This window comes from Egretta garzetta, unplaced genomic scaffold (assembly GCF_000687185.1).
Source record: "Egretta garzetta isolate BGI_Z169 unplaced genomic scaffold, ASM68718v1 scaffold215, whole genome shotgun sequence".
NCBI classification, from domain to species: domain Eukaryota; kingdom Metazoa; phylum Chordata; class Aves; order Pelecaniformes; family Ardeidae; genus Egretta; species Egretta garzetta.
The window spans coordinates 8,159,330-8,186,327 of NW_009259719.1; the positions used below are offsets into that span (position 1 = coordinate 8,159,330).

General features: G+C 39.5%; 1 protein-coding gene across 1 annotated transcript in view; it reads left to right on the top strand.

Annotated features, from left to right (window-relative positions):
* DOCK3 (dedicator of cytokinesis 3) overlaps positions 1 to 26,998 on the top strand; it is a 207,071-nt gene that overhangs the window by 170,580 nt on the left and 9,493 nt on the right. The window contains 18 exon segments of the mRNA XM_035894678.1: positions 266 to 351; positions 2,229 to 2,255; positions 2,376 to 2,471; positions 4,253 to 4,313; positions 4,794 to 4,887; positions 5,589 to 5,737; positions 10,555 to 10,641; positions 12,094 to 12,198; positions 15,629 to 15,770; positions 17,125 to 17,291; positions 17,836 to 17,922; positions 18,371 to 18,550; positions 19,520 to 19,603; positions 20,603 to 20,719; positions 21,996 to 22,117; positions 23,692 to 23,827; positions 24,326 to 24,473; positions 26,442 to 26,594. Coding sequence (XP_035750571.1) covers positions 266 to 351; positions 2,229 to 2,255; positions 2,376 to 2,471; positions 4,253 to 4,313; positions 4,794 to 4,887; positions 5,589 to 5,737; positions 10,555 to 10,641; positions 12,094 to 12,198; positions 15,629 to 15,770; positions 17,125 to 17,291; positions 17,836 to 17,922; positions 18,371 to 18,550; positions 19,520 to 19,603; positions 20,603 to 20,719; positions 21,996 to 22,117; positions 23,692 to 23,827; positions 24,326 to 24,473; positions 26,442 to 26,594 — 2,041 coding nt within the window.

A 26,998-nucleotide genomic window follows, 5' to 3' on the forward strand; every position in this document is an offset into this window, starting at 1 on the left:
GTTGAAGAAGCAGCGATACCTCCCCTGGGATGTCCATTTAGACCCTGATAAGCAAAAGGATAATTTAGTTTTAGTCCTCCTATTTCACTGACAAATGAGGAAAGTGTCTCCATTTAACTGAGCCACAGAGAAATAAATCACTTGCACATAGAAGTGGGCAGCCCCAGGGCATGAGAAATAAAATATTCTCCCAGTCTTCCTTGTGTTTGGAACTCTCATCTTCTACATGAACAGCTGATTTGTAACCAATCGCTGCTTCTCCCAGGTGGAGGCTGAGCTGATCGATAAGCTGGACAGCCTGGTATCCGAAGGAAAAGGTGATGAGAACTACAGGGAACTCTTCAGCCTGCTGTAAGCTATACCAGTTTGTGCTCACTCGGTCTTGTGCGGGGTCGTGGGAAGAGTCGCGGTGGTGATCTCTGCAGCCGCAGCTACAGTGCCGATCCTTGGAGAAAGCAGTAAAGGGCTTTCTGGCAGGTTTTCATGACATGGGTCCATGAAATAGAAATATGTCACTAATTCTGAAAATAATATAAAACCATAAATTCTTCTATGTCTTCTTTCCGTGGAATCTAATATAAGGCTGCAGAGGTAAGTAGTTATCATCCTCCTGTCAAAAATTGATTTGCTGGAGGAGCCAGTGCCTTTCTTTTCACAGAGCAATAAGTGAAATCACGGCCTTAGGATTGCTTAGAGAAACAGCGTGCTGTCTAGAAGTCAGGCCTTGTTAGAGCAAAAGAGATTTTCCTCAGCATTTTCCTTTTCTGCTTCCAATTTTTGAAGGTTGCGTTTTGGTTGGCTCAACAGTGGCAAGTTGCTTCCTCCAGAGTCCATCATGACACTGTATTTCCACTCTCTTTCATACTAAAAATCTGTACTCGTCAGGATAAACTTTTTATGTCTGACTTCCCACGTAGTTATTTTTGATTACTGATCTGTTTCCAAATTTCATTTCCAGTGATACTAGTTTATTTCAAAAGGACTTGTGAGAGTCCAGAGCAGTTAACCCGAAATCTTTTAATATTTCAATGAGCCATAGAGATCGTTAGCTGAATTTTAGCCACGTATTCCAGACAATGTTATGTGGCCCCCAAGAGCATGCTGGCAGTTTGAGGCATAAACTTTAGTTTCGCTACAACCAAGGCTTGTATTTCTGAATTCACAATGGCACATTCATTCATTTTCCAGACAGATAAGCCTGCCCATCCTCTATGCTTATCCTTAGGAAGCATGTAAATGTATTTGGTTTTGAATTGTGTATATTCAGTCTTAGGAAGTCTGGCATATTATCTGTACAGATAACAGAAGTCTATTTCGGGGATAAAGGAAAGAAAATATCTTTTTTTTTTTTTTTTTTTTAATTCACCTGGCAAGAGGAATACTGTGCATTTCATTTGCTCCAGTTGAAGGTATTTGCTACCCAAAATGTTAAGAATTCAGGGACTGTAGCTTTTTACTTATTTTTAGATTATAGCAACTGGATGTATTGCTAAGAAACACAGCCTGGAAGTCCAGCAACCTTTTAGTTTATATTTGCAACTGACTTTTCTGAGAACGATGTGAACTTTGAGGAAACAATTCCACAAAGTCAATAAATGCTGTGTGAAATAAAGAGTTGACCCTGAATTCTTCTGTCTCAGATATACTGCTGAAATGTGAATTGGCTCCCTCAGCTGGAAGTCATTCCAGCACAGAAGAGTTTGCCTCTTCTGAGGATGTGTATGACACTCAATGGAATTTCTTTCCTCTTGCCAGTATAGAATTGGCAAGTTCTTTGACCTGAGATCCAGTTTCAAGAAACTAGGGCATAAATTTGCTCTCTTTTTTCATGTTTTGAATAGGATTTTCAGTGTTCTCACTCTGGCCTTCTCTCATCCTTCACAGTTGTCTCAGTGAGATGCTCGCTCCATCGTCCAGTTTGCTGAGCAGGAACAGATTGCCTTTATTTATTTACAGTTAAATAAATTGTGATTTGAAGTTGGTTGGTTGCTGATTAGAGACAAAAATTGACGTGGGGATGAGCAAAGAAGAGGTATTTGCAGTAGGTTTAGACTCCCAGCTTCTGCCTGCTGTTAGCAGTATTTCAGCTACAGGCAATAATGTGGGAATCGGCTGTTGCCATGAGCATTGCCCTCTTTCGTATCTTGGAAATGGCAATGTGAAGATATTTTTCCTTCTCCTGTCAATTCTGTAATTTCCTTGTCTTTGCTTTATGCTGCCTGGAGTAGAACCCAGCTCTTTGGGCCTTATCCCAGGTAAGACAGTAAGTCTATGAATTTGTTCTATGAGGGAGAAACCAAGTTGTCTGCAGCTGTCTGCATGCACTATACCATTTCCCTGGAAGCCTCATCTCTCATGTTCCCTGCTCCAAACAGTTTGCTGGAGAAGATTGAGCAGGAAACGTGGCGGGAGACTGGAATCTCCTTCGTGACATCAGTTACTCGTCTCATGGAGCGTCTGCTTGACTATAGGTATCTGCAACAACAGCAATATATTCTAAGTGTAAGAGGTTTGCAAAGAAGTAGTACCAGGTTTCTTTCCTACAGGGAATATTTGTATTGTTTATCCAGCCGCATGCTTCTCTGGTGGCAGGTATTATGTAAGCACGCCTAACTCATTGCTGCTGGGTTCTGAGCAAAAATCCTAAGTCCTCATTTCCAGAGCCCTAATTCTTGTTCTTGTATGCTCATTCCTGGTAATAGCAAGGATAAAGAAATTTTTTAATTTGTAGTTTTGTACTAAGGTTTATTCAGGTTGCTAAATGATTAATTCCCTCTGTCACTGAAATGGTCTCACGTAATTCAGCAAAATAGATGATAAATGCAAGGATGATCTCAAATGCCTTGCTGAACCAAGATGTGCTGAATGCTTCATCTAGACATGCAGGGTTGGAAAACTTTTCATCTAAGGAAAGTCATGGAGTCATCTGAGGACATGTCAGCTGGTGACTCGTGTACAAGGCTCCACCTAAGTTAGGAAGCCTTTGTTTAGTTTTAGACTGAAGTTTGCAGGACTATTGTGTCAATACAGCTGAGCTTTGATTCAGTTACAAGAAAATATTTTCACTCACACAGACACATGTATCCACACACACACACACAGAGTTATTTTTATGGAATGACAGACAATTGGAAACCAAATGCCCCAAATATTTTATTTTTAGCTTACTGACAGGAGTTCAAATAATTTTTCCTTCTGCCGCTGCTCATTATAGGTGAAAACCTGTGACTAGGCTGGGTATGCTGCAATCCCAAATCCTTTCCTGGGATTTTTAGTTTGTTTGTTATCCATACCAGTTTGATCCAATCTCCTGTCTGTTTCCTGATAGCAGCTGCTCTTCAACTACTGTCCAGGACCAGGTATCTGAGACATATTTACAGGGAATGCAAGGGAGCCGATTTTTTTTTTTAAAGAAATTTGCTATCAAGGCAACTTTGATACACAGATATACATTTAATTGAGGAACAGATATCAGTTTTAAATTGATTTTTAGTACACAGCAGATTTTTTTTTTCATTCCCAGAGCAGAACAGAACAGGGAGCTGCATTGGAATTTGGAAACACACAGGAAACCTCTTGGAGTACAGCCGGCAGTTAGTTGACCCATTACTTCTCAAGACAGTTTGCTGTGTCACGGCTTTAAAAATTTTGTCACTTTTTTCACAAATGAATCTGACTTTCTCAGATCAAGATTAGTAATTTCTGAAGCCTTAACTTTTTGTATTGCTTGAATAGAAATAATTCCTAAAATATTCCAGAAACTAAACATGATTTTTTTTATTTAATTTACCTATGAAAAAGTTCGTAATCTAATCCAAATTACTGTGGTTGTATCTCTCAGCATGCCAACGCTGCATTGGAGGGCTGAATTTATGAAAGCTAATCCCTTGACTAGGAAACCACTAAACAGTTACATCTGGATAAATAATAGTTTTTCACCTTTATAGTAGATCTTTCTTTCAGATTATTTTTGGCCACTATTACCTGATTTTTGTTCACATTCTTGTAAGAAATGAAGTAGCAGTCAGTCCAGGTGCTTGTTCTCAGATGCAGACATGTAAGAGGACACTCAGGTCTCCTATCGTTTAAGCCGTAACATGGAAATTTTTCTTAGAGGAACTTTACAAAATAAAGTATGTGATGAACTGCTGTTTGTGATCCAAGGAAACTCTGGAGGATAAGATCGCTTCAGATTTATTTTAAAAGGAATTTTTTTGCAGATATATGTTTCACCATGGCTCTGCTTTCTTAGGGACTGTATGAAAGGAGATGAAACAGAAAACAAGAAAATTGGCTGCACTGTTAACCTTATGGTAAATGTTCCCTTTATTGCTTTGTGATACTGTGCAATGTTGTCGAAACTGTGATGGGAAAGGCTGGGATAGGAATCTGTTTCAGGCAAGTGTAGCTTCAGAATCCGAGCACTGGGGTGACAGACGAGAACCACAGGGATTGTGAGGATCCCCTGGAGGTCTCTGGTACGACTCTCTGCCTAAAGCAGGGCCAAGTCAGTCAGGTTCCTCAGAGCCTTGTCCAGCTGAGTTCCGAGTATCCCTGTGACAGAGGTTCTACAACCTCTCTGACCTTCTCTTTCAGCTTTTGACTACCTTCATTTTGAAAAAAAATCATGACACAATAGAATTATTTGGTTTAATCAATGTGAATGTGAAAAGAATCATTACGATTCTTTTACGCTAATGGTGTATTCTCTTTTCAATACCTTTATACATACACAGATGCTGCTGATTGTCTTGAAGGAAGGGGCTCAATAACAACTCTCTTTTCTTTCACAGAATTTCTATAAATCTGAAATTAACAAGGAAGAGATGTACATCCGCTATATCCACAAGCTGTGTGACATGCACTTACAGGCTGAGAACTACACAGGTTAGTCAGACATCGTGTGGGGTCTGCTTGAAATCCTGGCCAAAGTGTTTGACTCTCCCAGTGTTATACTATTTGATTAATTCTTTTAGAAAAAATTTGTATGAATCGGTTATGGCAGTCGGGAAGAAGCTGAGGTCCAGCTCCTTCCCTCAAGTCAAATAATGTATGTCTGTGCCCACACAGCAATACACCTGTTCCATTACACTCCAAATTCTACATCGAAGTGTTCTATGAGGAAGATTGATCCAAAAAATCACAACAGTGGAATCAAATTTAGAGGAAGATTAAAATCACAAAACCACTGTGACATTATCATTTGTCATACTTCCTTGCATTGTTGTATTTAGGGAGCACTTAGGAAGTGTATAGACTCTTAATTCTGTGCTGTCCAAGCTCTGTTTACAGCTGCATGCTCCAAATCTGGTTACGTAGCTGAACTTCTGACTGTGCATTCCAATCCAGTAGCTAGTAAAAAGAAACTCGACAGATTTGTACCTAAAAATGAGTTTCATAGGAAACAGCTTTGTGCTGCTATTTTAAGTAATTGAATAATTTAATGATCATCTAAGACTTCAGAGTGTTTTCTCAAATTGTAAATCAGAAATTCCAGACTGTTTAAGCAGGTCTAGTGACCTTTCAACCTACTGGCTGTATTTATTTGTTGTCATTGATTCAGTGTTCAATAATTGCATTTCCAACAGAGGCTGCATTTACTTTGCTTTTGTACTGTGAGTTGCTTCAGTGGGAGGACAGACCTCTGAGAGAGTTCCTGCATTACCCATCTCAGTCAGAGTGGCAACGTAAGGAAGGTCTGTGCCGTAAGATTATCCATTACTTCAACAAAGGGAAGGTATGCCAACTTCTTCTCTCTTCCAGCAGCTTCCTTCCCTTTTCCTGACTTACTTAGGGCTTGCAAGCCTATCATCTCAGTTCAGTAGTCTGGAACTAAATTTGTATCAAAAGTTTTTATAACTTGACAAATTGCTTCTTGCCTCTCTGGATGAAAAAACAGATGAGAAAACAGATATGGGGATTTCATTATGCGTGGCATTTGGAACTAGTGTAGGTGAACCAAGAGGAAAAACACCAAAACATTTTTATACCTTTAAACCAAACTTTGGATCACCTGATATGGCAGAAAGCTCTATGAATGCCAGTTCCTTTGCTGTTGGGGGGCAGCATTGCATTTTGTATTTGTCTATGCAAATTGCTGTGTTATGGCTCACTTTAGAACTTGTTTTGTTTCTAATCTATAGAAGTAAATGGCAAGCAATGCACTGTAGAAGTTCCTTTATTAAAAAAGACTTAAGTCTTTTCAGTGTCACTGTTATTTGAAGTGGCTTTCAATTAAAGTGCAGTTCCATCCATTGCACAAGAAGAAAATCAATACATTTCAATTTCACATATTCGGTATGGGTCTCCTACAATAAATATTTCTTTTAAAAATTACTGCAGAGGTAGGTGTTATAGTCCCTTGTTTCATGGCATTTGGGGAACATTCAGAGGTGAACCTGAAAAGTGATCTCATCTGTCAGACTATTTTCAAATTTTTCCCTTCCCTAGAAAAATTCCTACAGCTTATATTACTGGAAGATAGCATCTGTATGTGCGCCTCAGGGTTGCTTTGCCTATGATCGCAATGATGGTGGCATTAAATACAAATGAGATTTGGTTCATATGGGGTTACCATTCCAGAAAATTCTTTTCTAGCCCTGATAATGGAAAGCTGTACATGGCAGAGACATTCTCTACAGAACCTGCAAAAGGAAGTCAGACTAGTGTGTAGGAAGAAACAGCCTTATTTAGGGGGAAGTGATTAATTGAGAAGGGGGGGACAAATTGTTCTTTTGTAATAATACTGCACGTGGTTCTCTTTTTAGTTTCAGAAATTTTCAGGGGTTTTCAGACTGCACATAAAAAAATAAATAACTGACATGCAAATATTGCAGTACTGTACTGTCTGAGTAGACAAGATGATCTGAGACCATGTAAAACAAGAGAGCTTGTATTTTTGACAAAAACAGGCAATCCATATATGCACTGAAGGGGAGTAAAAACTTGATGGATGTAATTTTGCTATAAAACTCCTAACAGATTATAGAGTGTTAACCTCTTGAGGCTTTTTCCCTACTGGATGGTTTTGGAGTTATTTGACTTTGTGTTTTAATCCTCCTTTATTATAAATGGTAGCTGAATGACTAAATAATCCACTTAAGCAGTGTGTATGTCACTCAAACTGTGGAAGTGAAAGACACTGAGAAGCCAAATCCTTCTGCTGCTTTTCAGCACTATTCTGCTGCTGTGTAACAGCGAGCAGCTCAGGGCATGGAAGAAGCTTGCATCCCTCACCTTGCAGCTGAGAGTTTCTTTCCGCACTCCCCAAGATGGTCCCTCCTCAGGTCCTGACAAGTGGAATTTGTTGTTCTGTGTCCTTCAGTTGCATTTCTAGAGTTAAGTTTCTCACATTGCTCCTGGCATCTTCCACTAAGTAAGGGGGTCAAAGCAGCATCAAAAGGGTGTAAGAATTCTGCATTTGTTAATGGGAAAACTTTCTCAGCACAGGAATGAGGGAAAACTACAGCCACAAGACTGTCTTGTGAGTTTGACGTAAAGACCCTCGGCAGGCCCACAGCACAGCAGTGGGGTGCAGAATTGAGTAACTCCCACTCTCACTGCTGCCAGTAGCAGCAGGGTGTTCCCAAGCTCTTTTAGCCTTCGTTTTGGTTGTGTGCTCCTTCCTACTGATTTCTGCTATGGTTTACAGCTCAGTCAGCAGTGTGTGCGAGTGCACAACTTTAAATGAAGATTTATTTTTTTTTAATCACAGTTACAATTTTGTCTGTTAAAAGTCAAGCTTTCTAGTTGAAGATGACTGTGAATGGAACAGTTTGAAGCCAATTGATTGTGCTTGTGGACAGCAGTAGCTTGAAAACTACACAATCCTTTTCTGTCCAGTTCACTGCTAGATTTTTTTAACTAAAAATTCTGACCAGCTCACATCACAGCATGTATTCTCTTTGGTGCCAGCCAAGTGCTGAGAGACCCAAAGCTGCATTTCAAAGCAGTTCATTTTTAGATCATGTGCTCCATACCCAACATTTGAACTAATTTCTCTTGTGCATCCTCATGTAAACCATATTTCCAAAAGAAGTCTGCACATTGGGATGCGAGTAAATAAAGGTTGCCATTTGTAAATGTCAGTTGTCTCTATCTGTGCCTCCTTGTGTGCAGTCAGTAGCGCTCAGCTGAGAGTTGCTGGTGCCATAGGAGAAAGCTGCAATAAATGTCACATGAATGTGTTCTTCAAGGGAAGGACATAATACAGAACATGCAAACAGATCAGACATCAGCAGCACAGAAAGCAGTAATGAGGGAAATGAACAGTGGAGACATTAGGAAATTATTTGAAGGGGGCAAAGAATGATGCTTTAGAGGGAAGTGACACTTGCATAGCACATGGACTTGCATATTAAATTTCTAGACTGTGAAGATGGTACCCATTAACATCACAAATTTTAAAACTGAGGATCCCAGTGACTCAGATATCCATTCATTCTCTTTTCCTTTCAAATACCTGCAAACTCTCTTTCCTTTCTAAGAAGTTACCTGTATATTGTGTTTCTTCGCTTCTCTCTCTTCTGATATCTACAGCATATTCAAGCAGCACAGTGGAATTTCTCTGTGTGGAAATCTAACTGAAACAAAGAGAGAAAGCCTGAGTTAGGATGACAGGAATGGTATGGGTACAGGTAGAAGAGCTGGTATAAAGAGAAATAAGATGCGGTTACATCTTGTTAATTTAATTCACATCAGAAAAGGAGCGTGAAAAGGATCTTTAGGATCACCTCAAGGGAAGATAACCAGCGAGCTTGCTGCTGCTGTCCAGAAGACAGAGAATTATGTAGGCTTTAGCCACAGCATCCCATCTGGAAGTGAGAATTTGCTCACGCTCTGTGTGACAAAAGCCATTTATTCCAGATGTTTTAGAAGAGACTTTTCCATTCTTTCAAGTAAACCAGCTAAGGACTGAAAATCTATGTATATTATCTCTGTAAAGAATGTTGAAACCTATAAAAAATGCAATGGTGTTTGTATTTGCAAATTTAAGCACTTAACTGGTTGATGTTGTTGATGTCAATTCAGCGTATCAATTTGTACATCATGGACTTTGACAACCCACAGCAAAAATCCTGTTAATTTGAGATCACAAAAACCTGCATAATATTCTGAGTAGTCAGTAACTGCACTTTCAGTTCATTTCCTATTGTATGTATTGTGTTCATCTAAATAAATCTCAGGCTTCCCATCATCCCAAACTACTACTACTATCAGAATATCCAAATTTTTTCTGAAAGAATCTTTAAATAGCAAGTTTTTATGTAAGTTTTTGTAATTAACTAAAGTTAGTGGATGTAGGATCATTAGTTTTGCCTTTTTAGTTCTTACAGGTATCCCCTCTTTTAATAAAAAAGTTCTTACACTTACTGGTTTTGCTATTCAGGGGAAAAAAGTTTTTCTGGTATTAAGGATGAGAGAACAGACACTGTAAATGTCTGTGCATAAGGGGAAGCATTGTGAAGTACCTAATACACCAAATCAGACAGTGTAGAGATTCAGTTTTTTAAGTGAAGGTACATGTAACCAGAAGAACTATTTCCATATTAAATGCTAATATTTTACATAATTACTGTTAATTACTGCTACCAATAATTTACAAATTGCTATTACTATTCTGAAAACTTTAGGTGATAGTCTAACTCACACATTAATTTTGTTTTCACTACAGCAGGGTCCCAGTTAAAACTGGCAAGTTAACCCAGTAATGCATAAAAGTTAATGCAGTAAAGGTTCAGCTGAGACCTTGGTGTTCTAGATCCTTTACATAAGTATGGTAAGAAACAGCCATTCCCCCAAAAGGCTTCCAATCTGTACAGGTAAAAGATGATGGGAGAGGAGATCTCAGTTCAGTTCAGTGAGCGCTCCAAAAAGCAAAGTGAGGTAACAGGAGTCTCACTCTCAAAGTGGGTGTGCCCATACTCAGTCTCTTTCTTCCTTACCTCAGAGGGTGAGGGAGCATGGTGTGCTAGAAAAGATTTATTGTATGCAGACTGTAAGTATAACAGTTTTGCTTTTGGTTCTGGATAAGAATATTCACTCAGTGCAATAACGCAGGTCAGTTCTGAGGGTGTTTTGTCTCTGTATTTGAGCGCTTCCCATTGCTTCACAGTTTCATGCTTGCAGTAGGAAGTAGCAGCCCTGGGAAGGGGAGCACTTCTCTGGGGAGCTAAGCCCTACCTCTTCACTCCAGGGAGTTCTAGTGCAGAAAGCAAAGGAGATATTGGGGGTGGGTTGAAGGGGTGTCCCACAAGAAGGAAATTTGTTAGTTGTATTGTCTTTCTCCAAGTAAGTTCCCAGTCTTGTGAGTGAACTGTCAGTAACAAGCAGTATGCGTATGTAATTTCAGTGGAACATATGCCTCCATTACCAGCTTGAAGAAGGAGTTAATCTGATATTTAATGGAAACTGTCTCATCACATTGCATTTTCACATCTAATCCCTGGCATTTCATACTAAATGAATTCCCAAAATTGAGTTTCCATATTCCTCTCAGCTGAGTTGGCAACAACATGCTCTTTGCTGTGAGTGTGATTTGCTTTGGTTTCGCAGAGCTGGGAGTTTGGAATCCCGCTGTGCAGAGAACTGGCCATACAGTATGAAAGTCTCTATGATTATCAGAGCCTCAGCTGGATTCGGGTAAGTAGCAGCAGTTCCTCTCCTTGCAGACTCTCATGTCTTTCCCCAGGGAATTTTGTTCTCCTGTCAGAACATTCTGAATTTAAAAAATAATCATATTCCCTATACAGCTCCATGCATTTACTGGAACTTCTTTGCTATTGATTCATTTTGATGACTTTGTAGGTCCACTGAAGTAATTCCTAAGTCTGCTAGGAGTAAACTCCCAGGAGTATATGGAGACAGCACACACACAGGAACTAGGCTTGCTATTGCAATTGCTTATTTATATATACTTATCTTTGCATAAAATATCTTTTTTTTCTTTTTTTAAAAAAATTATACATTGATATTCCAAAAACATCAAGGACAGCTTGTGCCTCAGTTGACATAGGAGGAACAAGAAAGAAAGAATGGAGAAGGCAAACCTTTATGGCATTTTTGTCAATTTACAAGCATCGGTCTCTGGTAAAACCAAACATGGTGAAATCAGGGCACATTTGCATCATTGTGCTTTAATCAGATAAAGTCAAAAGTTCTGGTTGTTATTTAAAAGCTTTATGAATGTGAAAAGAATTCATCTGCTTTTGTCCCCTGGGGTAGCATGCATATACCCAAATTAAAGATTTATGCTATGTGGATGTATTCTTATACACAGTGGTTTAAATTCTCTTTAAAAGTCAAATTTATTCTCATCTGAAGATATGTCTAACTAGGTCTTATGAACTGCACATCTGAAGAACCTGTTTTCTTCAAAGTGGCCCTAAAGAGAGTGCAGGTGACCATCTTGGGCTTTATTGTAGACATCTAAAATAGAGCAGTGTGGAAACATACCCTGGTGTACACGAAATACCGTATTGGTAAAGTGCTCTTGAATGATAAGCACTTAATAAAGGCTTAGTCAAGTCATGCATCAAGACTTCCTTTCCTAAAACATCAGTAAATGAGCTCCTTTTACTTTTTCCAACTGCCTTTTTTTCCTTCCAAGTTAAACCTACTGGTGCACGGAGCTGTAGAAGATTTAATTTTGTTTCATCCTTTTTCATGCCTCTCAACTCAATTAAGGCAAACCCAATTGCATTGATACAATTTTCCAGCCAGTGGTATAGATTTTGAGCTGTAGGAGAGAATAGGACACTGTGGGCCAGGCAACACAGATCTTAATCTCAGCTTTGCCATTAATTCTGCAATGCAAAGAAAATTACATGCAAGACCTGTTTAATTTAAAATTAGATACAACAGAAAAATTTTCCCATGTCACCTCCAAAAATGTAGAATGAGTATGATGATACTATAGTCCGTTCCACCATGTGGACTGTTTAATTAATAATTTTTATCTTTAAAAGAATTTCAGTCTTTTCATTAAAAATTGTGGGGGTAAAAGAGTAATGTGATACTTCAATGTGTCTTGAGATTCTGAAGTTTTAAGCACAGCTATAAGGGTCTGATAGCAGCTTTGTTTTTCCTCCACAGAAAATGGAAGCTACCTATTATGATAATATCATGGAACAGCAGCGCTTAGAACCTGAGTTTTTCAGAGTTGGTTTTTATGGTCGGAAATTCCCATTTTTCTTGCGGGTAAGCCAGACTTACACAAAATATAACGAAGTGACTAGGCTCAGAGTAGCAGTTAAGGCTTTGTATTTTTGTTGCAGAGATACGATGTCTGCCATTCAGTTTATTTTTTTATGCCTGCACAGCAGAAAATAGCTTTCTGGCTGAACTGAAGGATGATATGGTCCATTGGGAACGTTCTTAGGAACAGAGATCAGAAATTCGACTCATGCCTATGTGTATTTTTGACAATCTGCAGATGCAGCACCAATTGCCTCTGTATTAAGCAAAATGCTGTATTGCAGCAATGTTGGATCATTACTCAACTAATTTTCATCATCTCAAATTATCACGCTTTAAAAAGTCTCACATGACAGCATGATTCTAATACCAGCCTGATGACTCTCTTATGCTATCTACAAGTGAAAATTTCCTCTCTCTTCAACAAAAAACCTAGTGGCTTCTCTGGACACTTCCTCACTTGGAGCTTATTGTCTGCAGGTGTATACAGGATTAGCTGGGTCCGTGAGCCATTTAAAAAGCAAAATTATCTTATTTTCCTAATGAGGAATCAAACTTAAAATGGATGTTTGTTCATACAATGTCTTGTTGCTAGTTCAGAGCCAGGAAGAGGAATATCATCTGACAACTGCTGTAAGAGCTGCCTGAAAATTGATGGTAGATGCCATCTAGCGTGACAGGACAAGCTAACTTGAAGTGTGTTTTCAGGGACAGGAGGTGCATGATTTGTGTTTTCTTTAAAAAAACAGTTTGACAAGAGATGGCACCACTCGAGTTACACAGTAAGAAGCTATAAAAATCCAAACTGTGTACCATTTTGAAAACCGCAGTCTTAAATTTTCCCCTGAACACTAAGTTGGTTTCTTTTAAGTTAGGATTTAAACACTGGTGTTTAATTACAGTCTTTTAATGGAAACATAGGCAGGGGTAGTCAAGGCAAGTTGGAATTAATCAAGGTGAAAATGCCAGTGGATAAAAGGTGGCTTCGTGTTACTCAGAGGTGAAGTTGCACAGTGCCATAATGCCGCAGCCTGAATCCGTGTGTGGAACACACCGGCAGAGGAATCTGAGGAAATCACAAGTGCTGCAGCGTAGAGCAGTAGCTTCCCCGTTCATTAAGATCTCCAGAGAAAACTGACAATGTCTTTTTTTTATATCTAACAACAGATGTTTCAGAAAATGAATGACAACAAAGTCATTATGGCACATAAGTGTTCCTACATTTGAAATAATTCCAGTGAATCTAGCTCATCTTATTATACGATGGATCCTACAGTTTCATCTTGGATCCTGCATGGCCTATGTGTTTAACACTGCACAAGTCTTCAGTGCACAGCACTTACTCTTTGCAAAACGGTGTAACAATATGGATACTTGGCTGGAGACATTAACAGCGAACATGAGCGTACATAATTATAATCCTTCTTAATTCTGCAATTATATTTGGTAGCAGTACTTCTGATAGGAGATTACTAATGTAGCAATCTCATTAAAAGCTATCCTCCTCCTTTCTCTCTCTAACGATCCATGCACCATACACATTGCGAAGCACAGGCTAAGCCCATTAGCAATCACATCAGCATGGATCACACTGTAAAGAGATTGGAAGCAGCTATTCTAGAGAAGAAAAATATTTACATGGTTTTAAAATTTTCAAATGGATATGGGAGTGATTTAAAATGATCAAATAACTCGTGCCCTTTTCTCGTTCACTTTTCTGTTGCTGTATGGCTTCAGACAGAAAATAACCACTTCTTCCTGCACCTTTTGATTTTGAAGACCCTTTGTCTATAAGTCATTGTTTGTGTTTCTATCAACTGTGTCTCTATTTCTAGCCTTCCTACATAAGTAAATTAAAACTGTCCATGTCTTCCACCCACCAGAAGTTCACGTAAGGCCTGACAAGCCACGTTTGAGATCTGTCTGAAAATTCTATTAAATTTAGCTTTGAGGTATTTTCAGGGTGTTATTTTTAGAATCACAGTAACTTTATTTATAGGCTTACAGTTTTCTGGATTGCTGCAATCAAAAGCTAAAATACAGAATGCAGTAAGTGTTAGGAACAGATTCACCTTCAAACATGGACTCACTCCAAATTGAGTAACAGCTGCAAAGTTTGGGCATTGTAGACTGAACTGTCAAGATTCATCGTGCAGTTTTTCTCCGAGTTCGTTGCTTGCTGTGACTGATGCATACAAAGTGACATACGTCACAGCTGGAAACATGAGATCTGTTCTATGAAGTTGAAATGCAAAGCCAAAGATAACTGCGCTCCTTGGCCATGTTTTATGATTGGGTTTTGCCACTTTCTTTTTGATTTTGCTACAAGAGCAAGAACTGCTCATTTTCCAGAGCAATTAAAAAAACATTATTGCATATGCTGCAGCTTTTAAATGAATTACTCTGTGAAGGTAAAAATTTCCCTGTACTTCCAGTTACTGTTATGTGTGTGAGAGTTTAAACTACCAGAATGAGAGAACTTGCCTGCTTTGATCGGTCTTGCATGAGGAGACATGTACACCAGTCAAAATTGTGTTTTGTGGTGAATAGGGTTAAAACACTGGAATACAATCTTTATAACACTGAGGACTTAAGAAATCCGGTATCGTGCTGTTCAAAGTTTGAGATGGCTCAGAAAGCATCCAGGAACTCTGCACAAGTGGTTCAGTGCCTCACAAGGCATATCTAAATGCAAGCTTTCCATTAGTGGCAGAAACAAAATTTTGTTTATCAGGAGGAAAGTGCTTCTAGGGCTGAAGGGGAATTTGCTAAGTGGCCACTGAGACTTCCTGGTAAGGTTTTTCCATATTACTGCACAATAAACAGGGGAGTTCCTGAGGATGTATTGTTCCGCGTGGTCAAAGGTGGATTGTATGGCTCTGACAATACAGCAACGATTAAACAACGATTTTTTGTGAACAGTTTGTTACAGCTTCGCTCTAAGGATAACTGATAAATTGATAAACATATATCTTCCTCTGTTCTGTGAAATCCTTTTATCCACCTGGTGTAAACTGTATTTGACAGCAGCTTTCCCAGTGTAGAACAGCCAAGCTGGTGACGTAGTCTTAAGTCTTGGTCGACATGTTTCAGTTTAGTCCCAATTAAAAAATAGTCCTTTTTCAGTTGTCTGAAAAGCAAATAAGAAAAGACAACGGGACTGAATGTGATGTATGTATGGATTAGATGCATCTTTCTGTTGAGATGAGTGTCATAGTCTACTTATTCATCACTTCTTGATTAAATACATTGTACAGAAAAAGGAAGGAATAAAATATATCAGCTGTGTTAAATGCACGTTTTACTCTCCCATTAGCATATTGACCTTGTCATTTATCTTTGTTGTTGAAGGAGTAACATTTTAAGTGAGATAAAAGCCAATAGAATTTAACTTACTTTTAAGGAGGCTAATCTATGCTTGCCATTCTTGCAGAACAAGGAATATGTATGCCGGGGCCATGACTATGAGAGGCTGGAAGCCTTCCAGCAGAGGATGCTGAGTGAGTTCCCACAAGCCATTGCAATGCAGCATCCAAACCACCCAGATGACTCCATATTGCAGTGTGACGCCCAGTGTATCCTTCAGTGAAAGGGCAAGCTATGATTACAAGAACTGTGGTAGAGGACAGAAGAGGAAGGTATTGAAAATGTCTTCAGCTTGGATAACTCAGTTCCCAAGTGTCTTAGGTGGAGCTGGATATGGACAAAACTATACACCTGCCTACAGTAGGCATTAACTGGTTCATTGCACTGCGTATCGCTGGAGAGAGCTGTCGCTTTTTATTCAGGGAGTAATCCAGGTCATGTGCAATGTGTAAGTGGTCACATCTGCTTGGTCACATCATGTTTTAACCTTTACGAACAGTGTTGCCATAATGCACGTTTCGCATCATTAAAAGTATTCCCGATACCTTCTTTTGGAGAACATTTTGTTGGGAGCAGAAATTCATTCCAAAGTGTTATTTTCCATTATGTTTATTTTTCACATCATTATTATTATTTTTGTCCAGTCTCCCTTTATTTTAAATGGTTGAATTTTCCTACACCTAAGGCTTTGAATCTCATTCTCCTCACTGGTAATCTGTCCTGTGATTTGATACAACCAGCACAATGCTATGTGCACTTAAAAGACTGAACCACTTAACGTTTAATGGTCTGCAGAGACTTTTAGAGATTGTAGTCATGAGAATGCCACTGTTTGGGTTGTGTGACAACAGCAAGGGTGTTACGCAGGACTTTAACCATAGGGATGTTGTCAGCAAGTGAAATCTCCTGAAATCGGTTGGTGTTTCCCACTTGCCTTTCATAACACGTGCTTTTCACCTTGCTTTGCTATATAACAATGATACTTTCACAGAGGGGTTGTTTGTGTGTGTATTTTGGTTGGTTTGTTTATGCTTGCAGAGATCTTGTCTGTAACACTGAGGTTAAACCAGTTTAATTTAACTGGCTGTAAATTGATGAAATTAGGGCAACTTTGGTTTGTAGACAAGGTGAAATTATCAAAGGTAAATATTAGATATTATAATATTATAAATATCAAGGCAAAATTTATCAGAGGTAAATAGTAGATATTTAAGTACCTAAATACATCAAGATCTACTAAAGTGCCTGCACAAATGAGGCACCTAGCTCTAATTAACAGGAAAAGGATATTTTGCCTGCTGTAGATATTTTGGGTGTCTTACTACATACTCTCTGCATCCTCAGGTATCTTCCTCTTCAGTTAATCTGGCTGTGAGGCATACTGTAACTCCCTAGGCTCTCCTGGTAGTTCTAGTCTAGTGTTCTGTTGTTTCACTTGCAAAAGACAAGCACTGGAAAACAGAGGAGCTTGACTTTCTGAATTCACCACCCTGTTTATTTCCACGGTAGCGGTAGCTCTCCTGTTTGATGTCCCATGGCTTTCTTTGACTACATAACTTACAGATTTACAGATCTATGCAGTGACTCCCATCCCAGACAATATAGATGTGCTGCAAATGGACCGTGTCCCCGATCGCATAAAGAGCTTTTACCGAGTCAACAACATCCGGAAATTCCGCTATGACAGGCCTTTCCACAAAGGCCCAAAGGACAAGGAGAATGAATTTAAGGTAGAAGTAGCGAATAAGCAGTGTTTAAGTGTTAATCTTGTCAAGGCTAGTGCTGTCATTATTTTATGCTGATACAGCCTTTCAAATAATCCTGATTTGATGGCCAAAGATACTGTAGTAACTCAAATAACAAGTAGCTGTTGAGTCCGGTGGTTACACACCTGACCTGATTAAAGCATTGTCCAGTTTGAAGGCAAGTTATTTTAGAGAGATGTGTTTTGAAGCAAGGACAGGTTTTTTTCGTTTAGCTGGAATTTTTTCTTACTGTCACGTATGTCTGCAATGTCGTCTTCGTTCACATGACAGAATTGGTGGTCGATCTTTAAAAATTAATAGAAATGTTGAATGTGTTGCTTTAGAGCATACCGGATTCTGGTTTTGTTGGTCACGTGACTTTCAGCATGACACTCTGCAAAGTAAATTAATGCTCAGGAGGTTAATGTAGTCTTTTCTGAACTTTACCCTCTTGGCACCTGTAGTAAGAGTACAGATGATGTGATTGAGAATCTGCTGTGTGCCTCACATCCTCAATTACTCTTTGTAGAGCTTGTGGATTGAACGTACCACTCTGACCTTGACTCACAGTTTGCCTGGGATCTCTCGTTGGTTTGAAGTGGAGAGAAGAGAACTGGTAACATTCATAGTTCCTGTAATTGGGGTTTGAAATGGTGTTACTGAGGACAGGGGATAGGCAACTTAAAACTCCTTTGGCTGAAATCTTGCAGTTTAAAGTTTACCAATGATTAAGTGTGTCCTTTTTCCACCACTTATTCTAAATAATTGCTGAATCTAACTAGAGGAATTATGTGAGGGAACATGGCAGTATAATGGAGACAGTGCCAAAAAGATAGAATAATTGCATTGTTGCCATGTCTTCAGTATACAGAAGTTCTCACAACTCAGTGACCTGAAATACAGCATTGCTAACAGTAAAATTTGTTAACGTAGCTAATTTTCTACAAAGCAGTAAAAACTAAGAGAGATCACCGAACAACCCTAGAGTATCATTTCATTACAAGGAAGATAATAAATCTCAGTGAAGCATCCATGGAATTAAAGTATATTTTATTGCCTTTGAGGTTGAAGTCAGTCCTTTGGAAAATGCCATTCAAGTGGTTGAGAACAAAAACCAGGAGCTGAGAACACTGATAAGCCAGTACCAGCATAAACAAATGCATGGTAACATTAATCTCCTCAGCATGTGTCTGAATGGAGTGATTGATGCAGCTGTTAATGGGGGAATTGCACGATACCAGGAGGTAAGCCGGGCTCCACTTCTGAATTTAGTATCATCTTTTCTCAATTTTATTTCCATTTCTCTTTCAAAGAGAGTATGACTTGGTAAGATAAGACATTTTCATGCACATTATCTAAATACAAGGTTAAAACCCCTACTTGGTTATTCTGCATCAGTGCTTGCATAGCCACATGTCAACAGGAGGATCCGAAGGTGGAGTTGGGATATCACACTGATGTAGGTACAGCTGAAGCAGGGTTTCTCAAGAATGAAACTTGGCTTACCTGGAAATCCTGACTTGGCAGGTAAAAGTGTGAAGCAGATTTTTTTTTTATACTGCTTACATCATAAATCCATTTTGGAGTAGAGGCAGTAATAGAGACTGATTGGGCCTGTAATCAGGAAAAGCTGCTAATTTGTGCTACTCAACCCTCATCTTTGCTAGCCTAATTTCAGACTCACTGTAACCCCAAAATGACTGTATATGCCCTATGTTATCTGGCATAATCTTTGGCAAGCTGTTACTTAAACTCTGCATGGCAAAAGGTAAGTCTAGGGTGAAATAATGAAAAACGGCAGCAGCAGTCCAGGGACGTGGAATGTGTCTTCCCTACAGAGCCGTGAAGAGAACGCTCTTCATACTTTACCTTAGTTACCACTTTACTCAATTCCTTTAACTTTAGGCAGTTATGTGAAGGAAACAATATAAAATACAAATAACTGGATGATAGAAGGCTTAGTGGTGTTACTCATCGCTATCACATGGGGAAACTTGGTCAGATTCATGATTCAACAGGATCATCATGGTTGCCAAAACTGTGCTGTAGCTTTACCTGGATCCCAGAGTACTAAAAGCAATACAATTGAGCTGCTGCCGTTAGCGTAGTGTATTTAGCTTTCCTAAGATGTTTGGACCTTTTCAGCCTTTGACACGAAGTTACCATGAAATACCTTCCAGTATGCAGAAGGCTTTCTTTTTTTTTTTCTGCAGGCCTTTTTTGATAAAGATTATATCACAAAGCACCCTGGAGATGCAGAGAAGATTACACAGCTCAAGGAACTCATGCAGGAACAGGTACTGTTTCTCATATGCAAGAGAACATTGCTGCAGTGTCTGGATTCAGCAGCAGTTAATATAAACATATCAGATCCAACTGATTCATTCAGAAACAAAGAATTTTGGTACAGGAGATCTACAGTACATTTAAACAAAAAAGAGGGGGGAGTTGGCCAAGGAGTTTATGAACAAGCCACTCACCTTATGGGACATGAGGTGAAGCTCAGCTGAAATTACATTAATTCTGTTGTCTCCATTTATTATCCAGTAGACATCTCGCCACGTTTTAAGCCTGCCATTCACTCCTTCAGCAAGTCACTTAACAGCATTTCAGATTTCCCATCTGTAAAATAAAGATAATGCTTATCTCTCTTCAATCCTCAAGAGGATGTTTGAAGATTAATTAGTTATTGTTTGTACAGACGTTGGATCACATAGGGAATTATATACGTCTTAAGCCTGCTGTCATTACTATTTTCTTTCATCTGAGAGCTTATGTAATCTCATTCAATCACTAATATTGTATGTTTGACCTGTGAAAAATTGACCTTTAAAAATAAATAGTGAGCGACAGAAAGAGTGACTATGCATGCCACATTGCCACTGCTCAGCTCAATTATTAAAAACTCCTTTTAGAAATCTCTGTTGGCAACTTTGGCCCCTCCTCTGACACTGGGTGGAAGGAATTTCCTTTGTCAAGATGAATTATCTGTGTGAGGACATAATGCTGTTCACTCTGGAGAGAGAATCAATCTGGTACTTTTTTTACAGTTCTCTCTTTACAAAAGTAATCCAACATGACATAAATGTACTTGTCTCAGACTTAAAGTACTTGTTGAAGTAACATGAATTTGCCAGGTCTCCTAGACTTGCCTAATTATCAGCAGTCTTGTAAATGAACAGCGGCATATTGTACGGTACTTTCTTGCCCATGGACAGAACTGCAGGACAGGTTTCTAGTCCATCTCTTAGGCATGATTTATTTGGTTTTGTGATGCTATGTTTTCTTTCTAACAGGTACATGTCTTAGGAGTGGGTCTGGCAGTCCATGAAAAATTTGTACACCCAGAAATGCGTCCCCTGCATAAGAAACTGATAGACCAGTTCCAGATGATGCGATCCAGTCTGTACCATGTAAGCTGACAGTCATTTTTCCCATTTTGAATCATTCAGAGTTACGATTAAGCTTCTATCAGTTGCAGTAAGTTCACAAAAGAACTGGGCTGGTACAGCATTGACTGAACCTCTGGATTGCCAAATTAGCAAAAGAATTCTTGACTTCTGTGCAAGAAAGAAGTCCTAGTAAGTCTGTTAATTTAGCCTTTATTTTAAACTATAATTTTTAATACGTGTATGTTCTTTGTTGTATCACAAAACAATTGTAAAGCTTAATTTTCAGTTACTGTCTTACACAGTAGAAAATGATGTAAAACAGATGAAGAAGGGTTAACAGAAAATGTTAGATGTTGAGCTCTTTGAAAGAACTACCCTAATTGGGAGTAGCATGACATGGATTAGTCCCTCCAGAAGTGTCTGTATATAGGCAGTGCCAGAAGTTCCTGTTGGTTACTTTAGGCGTCCAACTCTGGTGATCAGGACGCACACTATTACGGGTCTATAGCTCCTACATAGCAACGGAACCACCTCCAGAGCAGGTTCACCCCACCTGTTATACACCAGAAGTGCAAATGTCATCCTCTAGGGGTGATGCCTTTCCCTCTGTGTGTGCTCTGCTGTACATTAGTATTCCATGACAACTACACAAGACATTTTTGCCAGGTGGGTCTCAGGAATTTGCAGTGCATTCTCCTCTTCCTGGTATAGTGGAATCTTTATGGATACCTATGGATACCAGACTGGAGGATTTCTGTCTATAATGTCAAAGTATTATTTGAAATGTGTGCGTTAGCGCTTTACTTTCCAACTAGAGTATGTATTTTCTAAGGTAGCTTCTAACTTGGAAGGCTTCTTCCTCCATTCTTAGGAGTGAACACTATGCAAGGGTGGCCAGAAATAGCAGCACCAGAATTTTAAAATACAGCCTTTCTCTTTTAAAGCAGATGAGATCCGTACAGGTCGCAGTTGCCATTTTGAGTTCACTGTCTTTCTTGAGAGTTTAGTCAAGATCTGTATTTTTGAGTCCACGTTTCTTCTTTAAAAAATGTAGGTGGCTGTAATTTGGGCCACACCATCCCTCTATTTTCCTTCCAAATTCCTGAAATGGTGGCTAGAAAGTGTCATTGGAAATAAACAGAGAATGGGGTTGTAAAGCACTGAAGCTCTTTATGCTATGGAAACACAGGATAACTGAGCATAAGTGTAGAGAACATGGAAACAGATGAGGATTTTCCTGGGAAGAAAGCTTGCCATTTTCCATTACCAGCTTAGCTAAAGTACGTTTCCTTTGCAGGAGTTACCTGGATTGGATAAGCTGAGTCCAGCCTGTTCGGGCACGAGTACACCACGCAGCAATGTTCTGGTTTCGCATGGACCTATGAGCCCAGAGAGCATAAAGCTGGTGCATCGACACAGGTACCCTGGTTTTCTCTACTGAAATATCTAGGATCTCTGCAGACTCTTGCATTAAGATTCAAAGATATAAGTGGTTAACAGTACTGCAGGAGGAGCAGGATGAGTTTGGGCAGAAGTGTCTTTTGTCTTCATTCAGTGCTAGTTATTAAAGTCTGGTTGAGGATTGGAATAATAAAGTTGAGAAATCCAATTTGCATCAAATGCTGCACACCCTGGGGTGTTACTCCATCACTTTACTTACTGTAGAGGCAGAAACACGCATCTGCCACTTGGATCTCCAGATTCAATCTGACTTTGGAGGTTCCAACTTCCTACTTCTGTTACACCAATAGCAAATAAATGGGTCCTTATCTACCATAAAATGAAAATTCTATTGCTTGGTTTAGAACCCAACTCAGGATGTACCCATTTTTAAGGATCAAAAATGTTCACATCATTATTTTTTATAATTCTGATCAAATCAGCACCCAAATATAAGAAAGGCTACCAAGGTGTTTTGATCAGAATCCCCAAAAATGGTTCAGTCTTCACAGAAACATCTGAAAATGTGGATGCTTATTCAAACTGAATACCGATCTATAAAAACTGAGATAATGGTTGAGGATAAAAATTGGTATTTTCAGGTCGAAACAGTGGTTTTGTATCCAGCCAGAACTACTTATTTGGAAATGCACATATCCATGCCAGTATGAAAAACAGTGACAAGAATGTCACTGAAGTTAGGAAATTTCAATTATACTTCCCTGTTTGTTTCTCTCGGTGGGCCCACAGAGCTTAGCTCTTTTTAAAGCCTGGCATGAAAAGCTTCAGGAACTTCTCTTTAGTACATGAATCCAGGATGGTGACGTTGATTTACTATTAAAACTGAGTCTCCCTTGTACTACTTTAGTGGCTTGGCAGTTGACAATTGCGATCTGGCTGATAAACTTTTTTTCTTCAACATTCCTCACTTTGTAAAGCCTTTTCTAGTTCTTAGGACAAACGAGGGAGATTCTATAGTGTACAAAATATGTATTTGTGATTCAGAGTGACAAAGAAAAAATTAATTTCATGAGTGAGATCAAGGTGCAGCCTGCACACCAGCTGGGATGTATTAATTTACTGTCAGCTACAAAGTTGCCTTCAACTCTAATGCTGAGGTCCAAAAGAGGCAATAAGGAAAATTATTTTGATGTGTGTGTCTCGTGCTTGGCTTCCTTTGGAATGTTTTTTTAAGCTGCTCCCACTCATCATACTTCAGCATTAAAAATGAGAATGGTTTTGGAATGTTCTATTGTAACCAATACAACTATGTACCCAGGGTCATGATGTGACATTAATCTGGATTTGGATTCTGAAATTCTACATCCTACATAGGCTACATGTAAGGCAACATCCTTACTGTCACTTCTTTCATATTTACTCACATTTATGAAGTTGTTTAAGCTTATTCAGCCTGATTTTTTGAAAGTGTTTGACATCTAGAGGTGACTTAAAGCAGGTATTTACTAGTTTGGAAAAAATCAGGCTTCACAAATTAAAACACGGGTTCAAAAAGTAATGATGCCCTTGTTCTGTCTCTGTTTTTATTCCAGCCCACTGAACTTGCTTGGTTCAGTCCGACATTCATCTTCCTCTCTGTCGTCCCACACCTCCAGTGAAACAGGAAACCTGGTTATCCTAACAGACAGTTCCGTGGGGGAGACTGCTGAGGATATGTACCACATGCAGGTACAGCTCCAGCACAGCCAGCAGCAGTTAGGAACAGCACTGAACATGCTCTGGAGGGGTATGCTCAGGAGGAGCGTGCTCTACCCGTGCACATGCTTGGGTCTGTCCTGTGGTATTTTTCTCAAAGAACTGAACAGGTAGAACCTAACGTTGTTCAAGGAAGATGACAGAGTGATTCATCTAGGTTTACTTTGGGAAGAAATCTTCTGTATTTGTACAGTGAAAGTTGCTACTGTGGTCCAAGAGCATACTGTTGCTTTCAGAAAGTGAGATTTTGGTTGGCATGTTATTTATGTGACCCGTTCAGCATATGGAGTTAATATTGTTCTTGGTTTGTGGGAGGGTGAAATGAGTCCCACGGTCATGAGTGCAGATTTATAGTGGCCTGCACTGAAGCTATTTCCTAGACAGAAGCTGCGCTAGGTGATCTGAGACAGGTAAATAGCCGATGCACTGATCCGCTCAGTTTTCTCTTGATGATTTCTCTGCCTCCTGCAGCTTGTTTACCCTAACTCCAGGTACCAAGGCTCAGTCACCAAAGTCTCTGTTTTATCCTCGTCCCAGGCTAGCCCTTCCACCTCAAGCCTGAGCTCTACTCACTCGGCACCATCCCAGATGATTAACTCTGCCCCTTCCAGTGCTCGAGGTAAGAATGGATGGACCAAATGAAGGGTTAACCGGACCTTGCAGCATCCCCTTGCCTTACTGGTGAAAGACCACCTACACTGCAATATACTGCTGTTTTTCTCTTGGAGCTGTAAATGCCTCTTCAAAAATTACTTCTTAAAAATGTTTTTCATTCTCCAGAAATTGATTTAATAATTTTCTTTCAGCAGTATTTGGAATGTATCTCTAATACATGCTGGTTTCAGGCAGTTGAATTTCATAATGATTTCCATTGTTCCGCCACAAAATTGTGGCAGGCAATGTAGAGGAAAACAAGAATAGTCTTTGGTACAGTACTGAGAGATCATGAAGACAAAAGCAAAAAAACAATTTTACACATTTAATGAAATTATGGCACAAAAAAGGACTTGAGGACATTTAGCAGAAATGTATGTATACAAAAGCATATGTATATGATGAATGCTGAAAGATACAAATTTTAAGTACTGGAGTTAAAGAAGGGCTTCCCTGCTGGGAAATTCTTGAAGGAGAAATGTAAAAACAGACTCTAGGGGTACTCATGTCACCTTTGCTGTTACAGCAGCTGGTCTTGATATTGCTAATCATTTTCTTCCCAAGCCTCAGAGCTGAAGCAAAACCACTCCATGCAATCAACTTTGGTAACTGCTATTCAAGTTTTCTTTTTTTTTCCCCACCCTCTCATTTTGGATTCTCAGTTGCAGGTTCACAAATTTCTACACATCTTTTCACAAGTGTCTGAAGAAGGTATCCAGGATATAGTCAGAGATAGAGGTTGATATTTAAATCTTACCCTTTTTTCCCAATCAAGGGAATTGTATGTCCCCTTATGGACAGAGAATACAGAGAAGGGCCCTTTCTCTTGGGCCAGACTGGGGCTTTTTTCCCTCAGTCTTGCAGTAAATCTTAATTGACTGGTTGTTGTTACAACGCGGATGCATCAAAGTGATTTAATTGAAGGATCAGATGGAGTAGGAAGGTGAGAAGTGGACATTTTCAAATAAAGGCAAACAGCTTCAGCAATTACCAAGGGCTAGAAGGCAAATAATGACAATTCAAATAGTAATCAGATGAAACTGGGATAACAGGAAAGGGAAGATGGAACTGAGTACAGGGCTATCATGGCAGCAAGATGTCCTTAAATGGATGTGCCTCAGCTGGCACGTGAGGTCTGAATCTTCGGGGGGGATCTGAGGGGGTTCAGTGCTCATGATGTTTCAAGCAATTTTCCACTTTAAAAGTCCAGTGACAGGCTGTGCCAGTCTTTCTGAGCTTGATGACTTCACAGCATCACCAACTTCCCTCTTTACTGTATTCTTTGCTGTTGCTTAGAAACCAAAGTGGTGACTGCTACAAAGGGTACGGTGCTGATGGATGAGCCAACAGCACCTCCCAGAGATGAGAACTAGGTAGTGTAAATGACCACAAATGAGGAAACAAGAGAAGTAATGGTTTTGAAAAACACTTCAACATGTGTGTCTTGTTCGTCACTCCTAATAACATGTTTTGATAGCCTATGAAACAACATTTCTTCTCTGCTAGTTTTGTTCACTTTTAAGTTAGGTGAGCACGGCATGCAGACATTTTACCCGCTGATTATGGGATTTCACTGCTAGTGGAGTCCCAGATGCTCTCTGTGTTTCACAGTGTGCAAGTCACTATTCTGGTTATTACAACACTGCTGTCTGGAATGGAGTTGTTCAGAATGAGGAAAAAGCCCTTACACTTAAGTTCCACTGTGGTAATACAGCTTTGGTTTTCTCCTTGGTGATTTTTCCTTTTGTTTTGTTTTTTAATTGGGTGAATTTGATGCTTGTGAAAATGAGAGACCAGTATCACTGGCTGGAGCAAGGTACTTCACAAACATTACATGTGCAGCTCGTGCCTATGCACCTCTATCCTTTTTTTTTTTTTTTTTTTTTTTTTTCTTCCCTTTTTTTGGTATTTATTTATATTCTTTTTAATTTAGTGCTGGTGAAAGGTGCTGGATTGACAACACTGGAGGCTGAAGCCCTCTATTTGTCCACAGAACAGATACAGCATGGGCGGCAGCCGTGCAAGCTTCCCCACGCTGCCCCCACCAATGTGCCTCATCTCTGTCCTGGAGGGACCACCTCTAGAGGTGAGAGGATAGTTTAGTCACCATGACCCATCCAATCCTTGGCCTTTCTGCTGAGACTGCCAACACAGCTATGATAGTCACGATGCTGCAGTTAACCACTTTTCAGATGGGAAGTATGCAAAGGCCAACAATTAATTTTGGACAGGCCACCTAAATTTATCAACTTAGCATCTTTGTCACCTGTGGCTTTAACCTGAGCATGGTTATCAAGGATTTCTAGCTTCTCGTCAGATGTTTAAATGCTTCTCTCATTGACTCAAACGTTAATACAGAGATACATTATCCAGATACTTACACCACCACCTCTGTTTAACTGCAGAGTCCTTTCTGGAGCTCACCTGCTAGCACTGCTGTGAGGAGTTGGGTATCTCTAGAATAGAGACTAGTTCAATTAGTGACCAAAG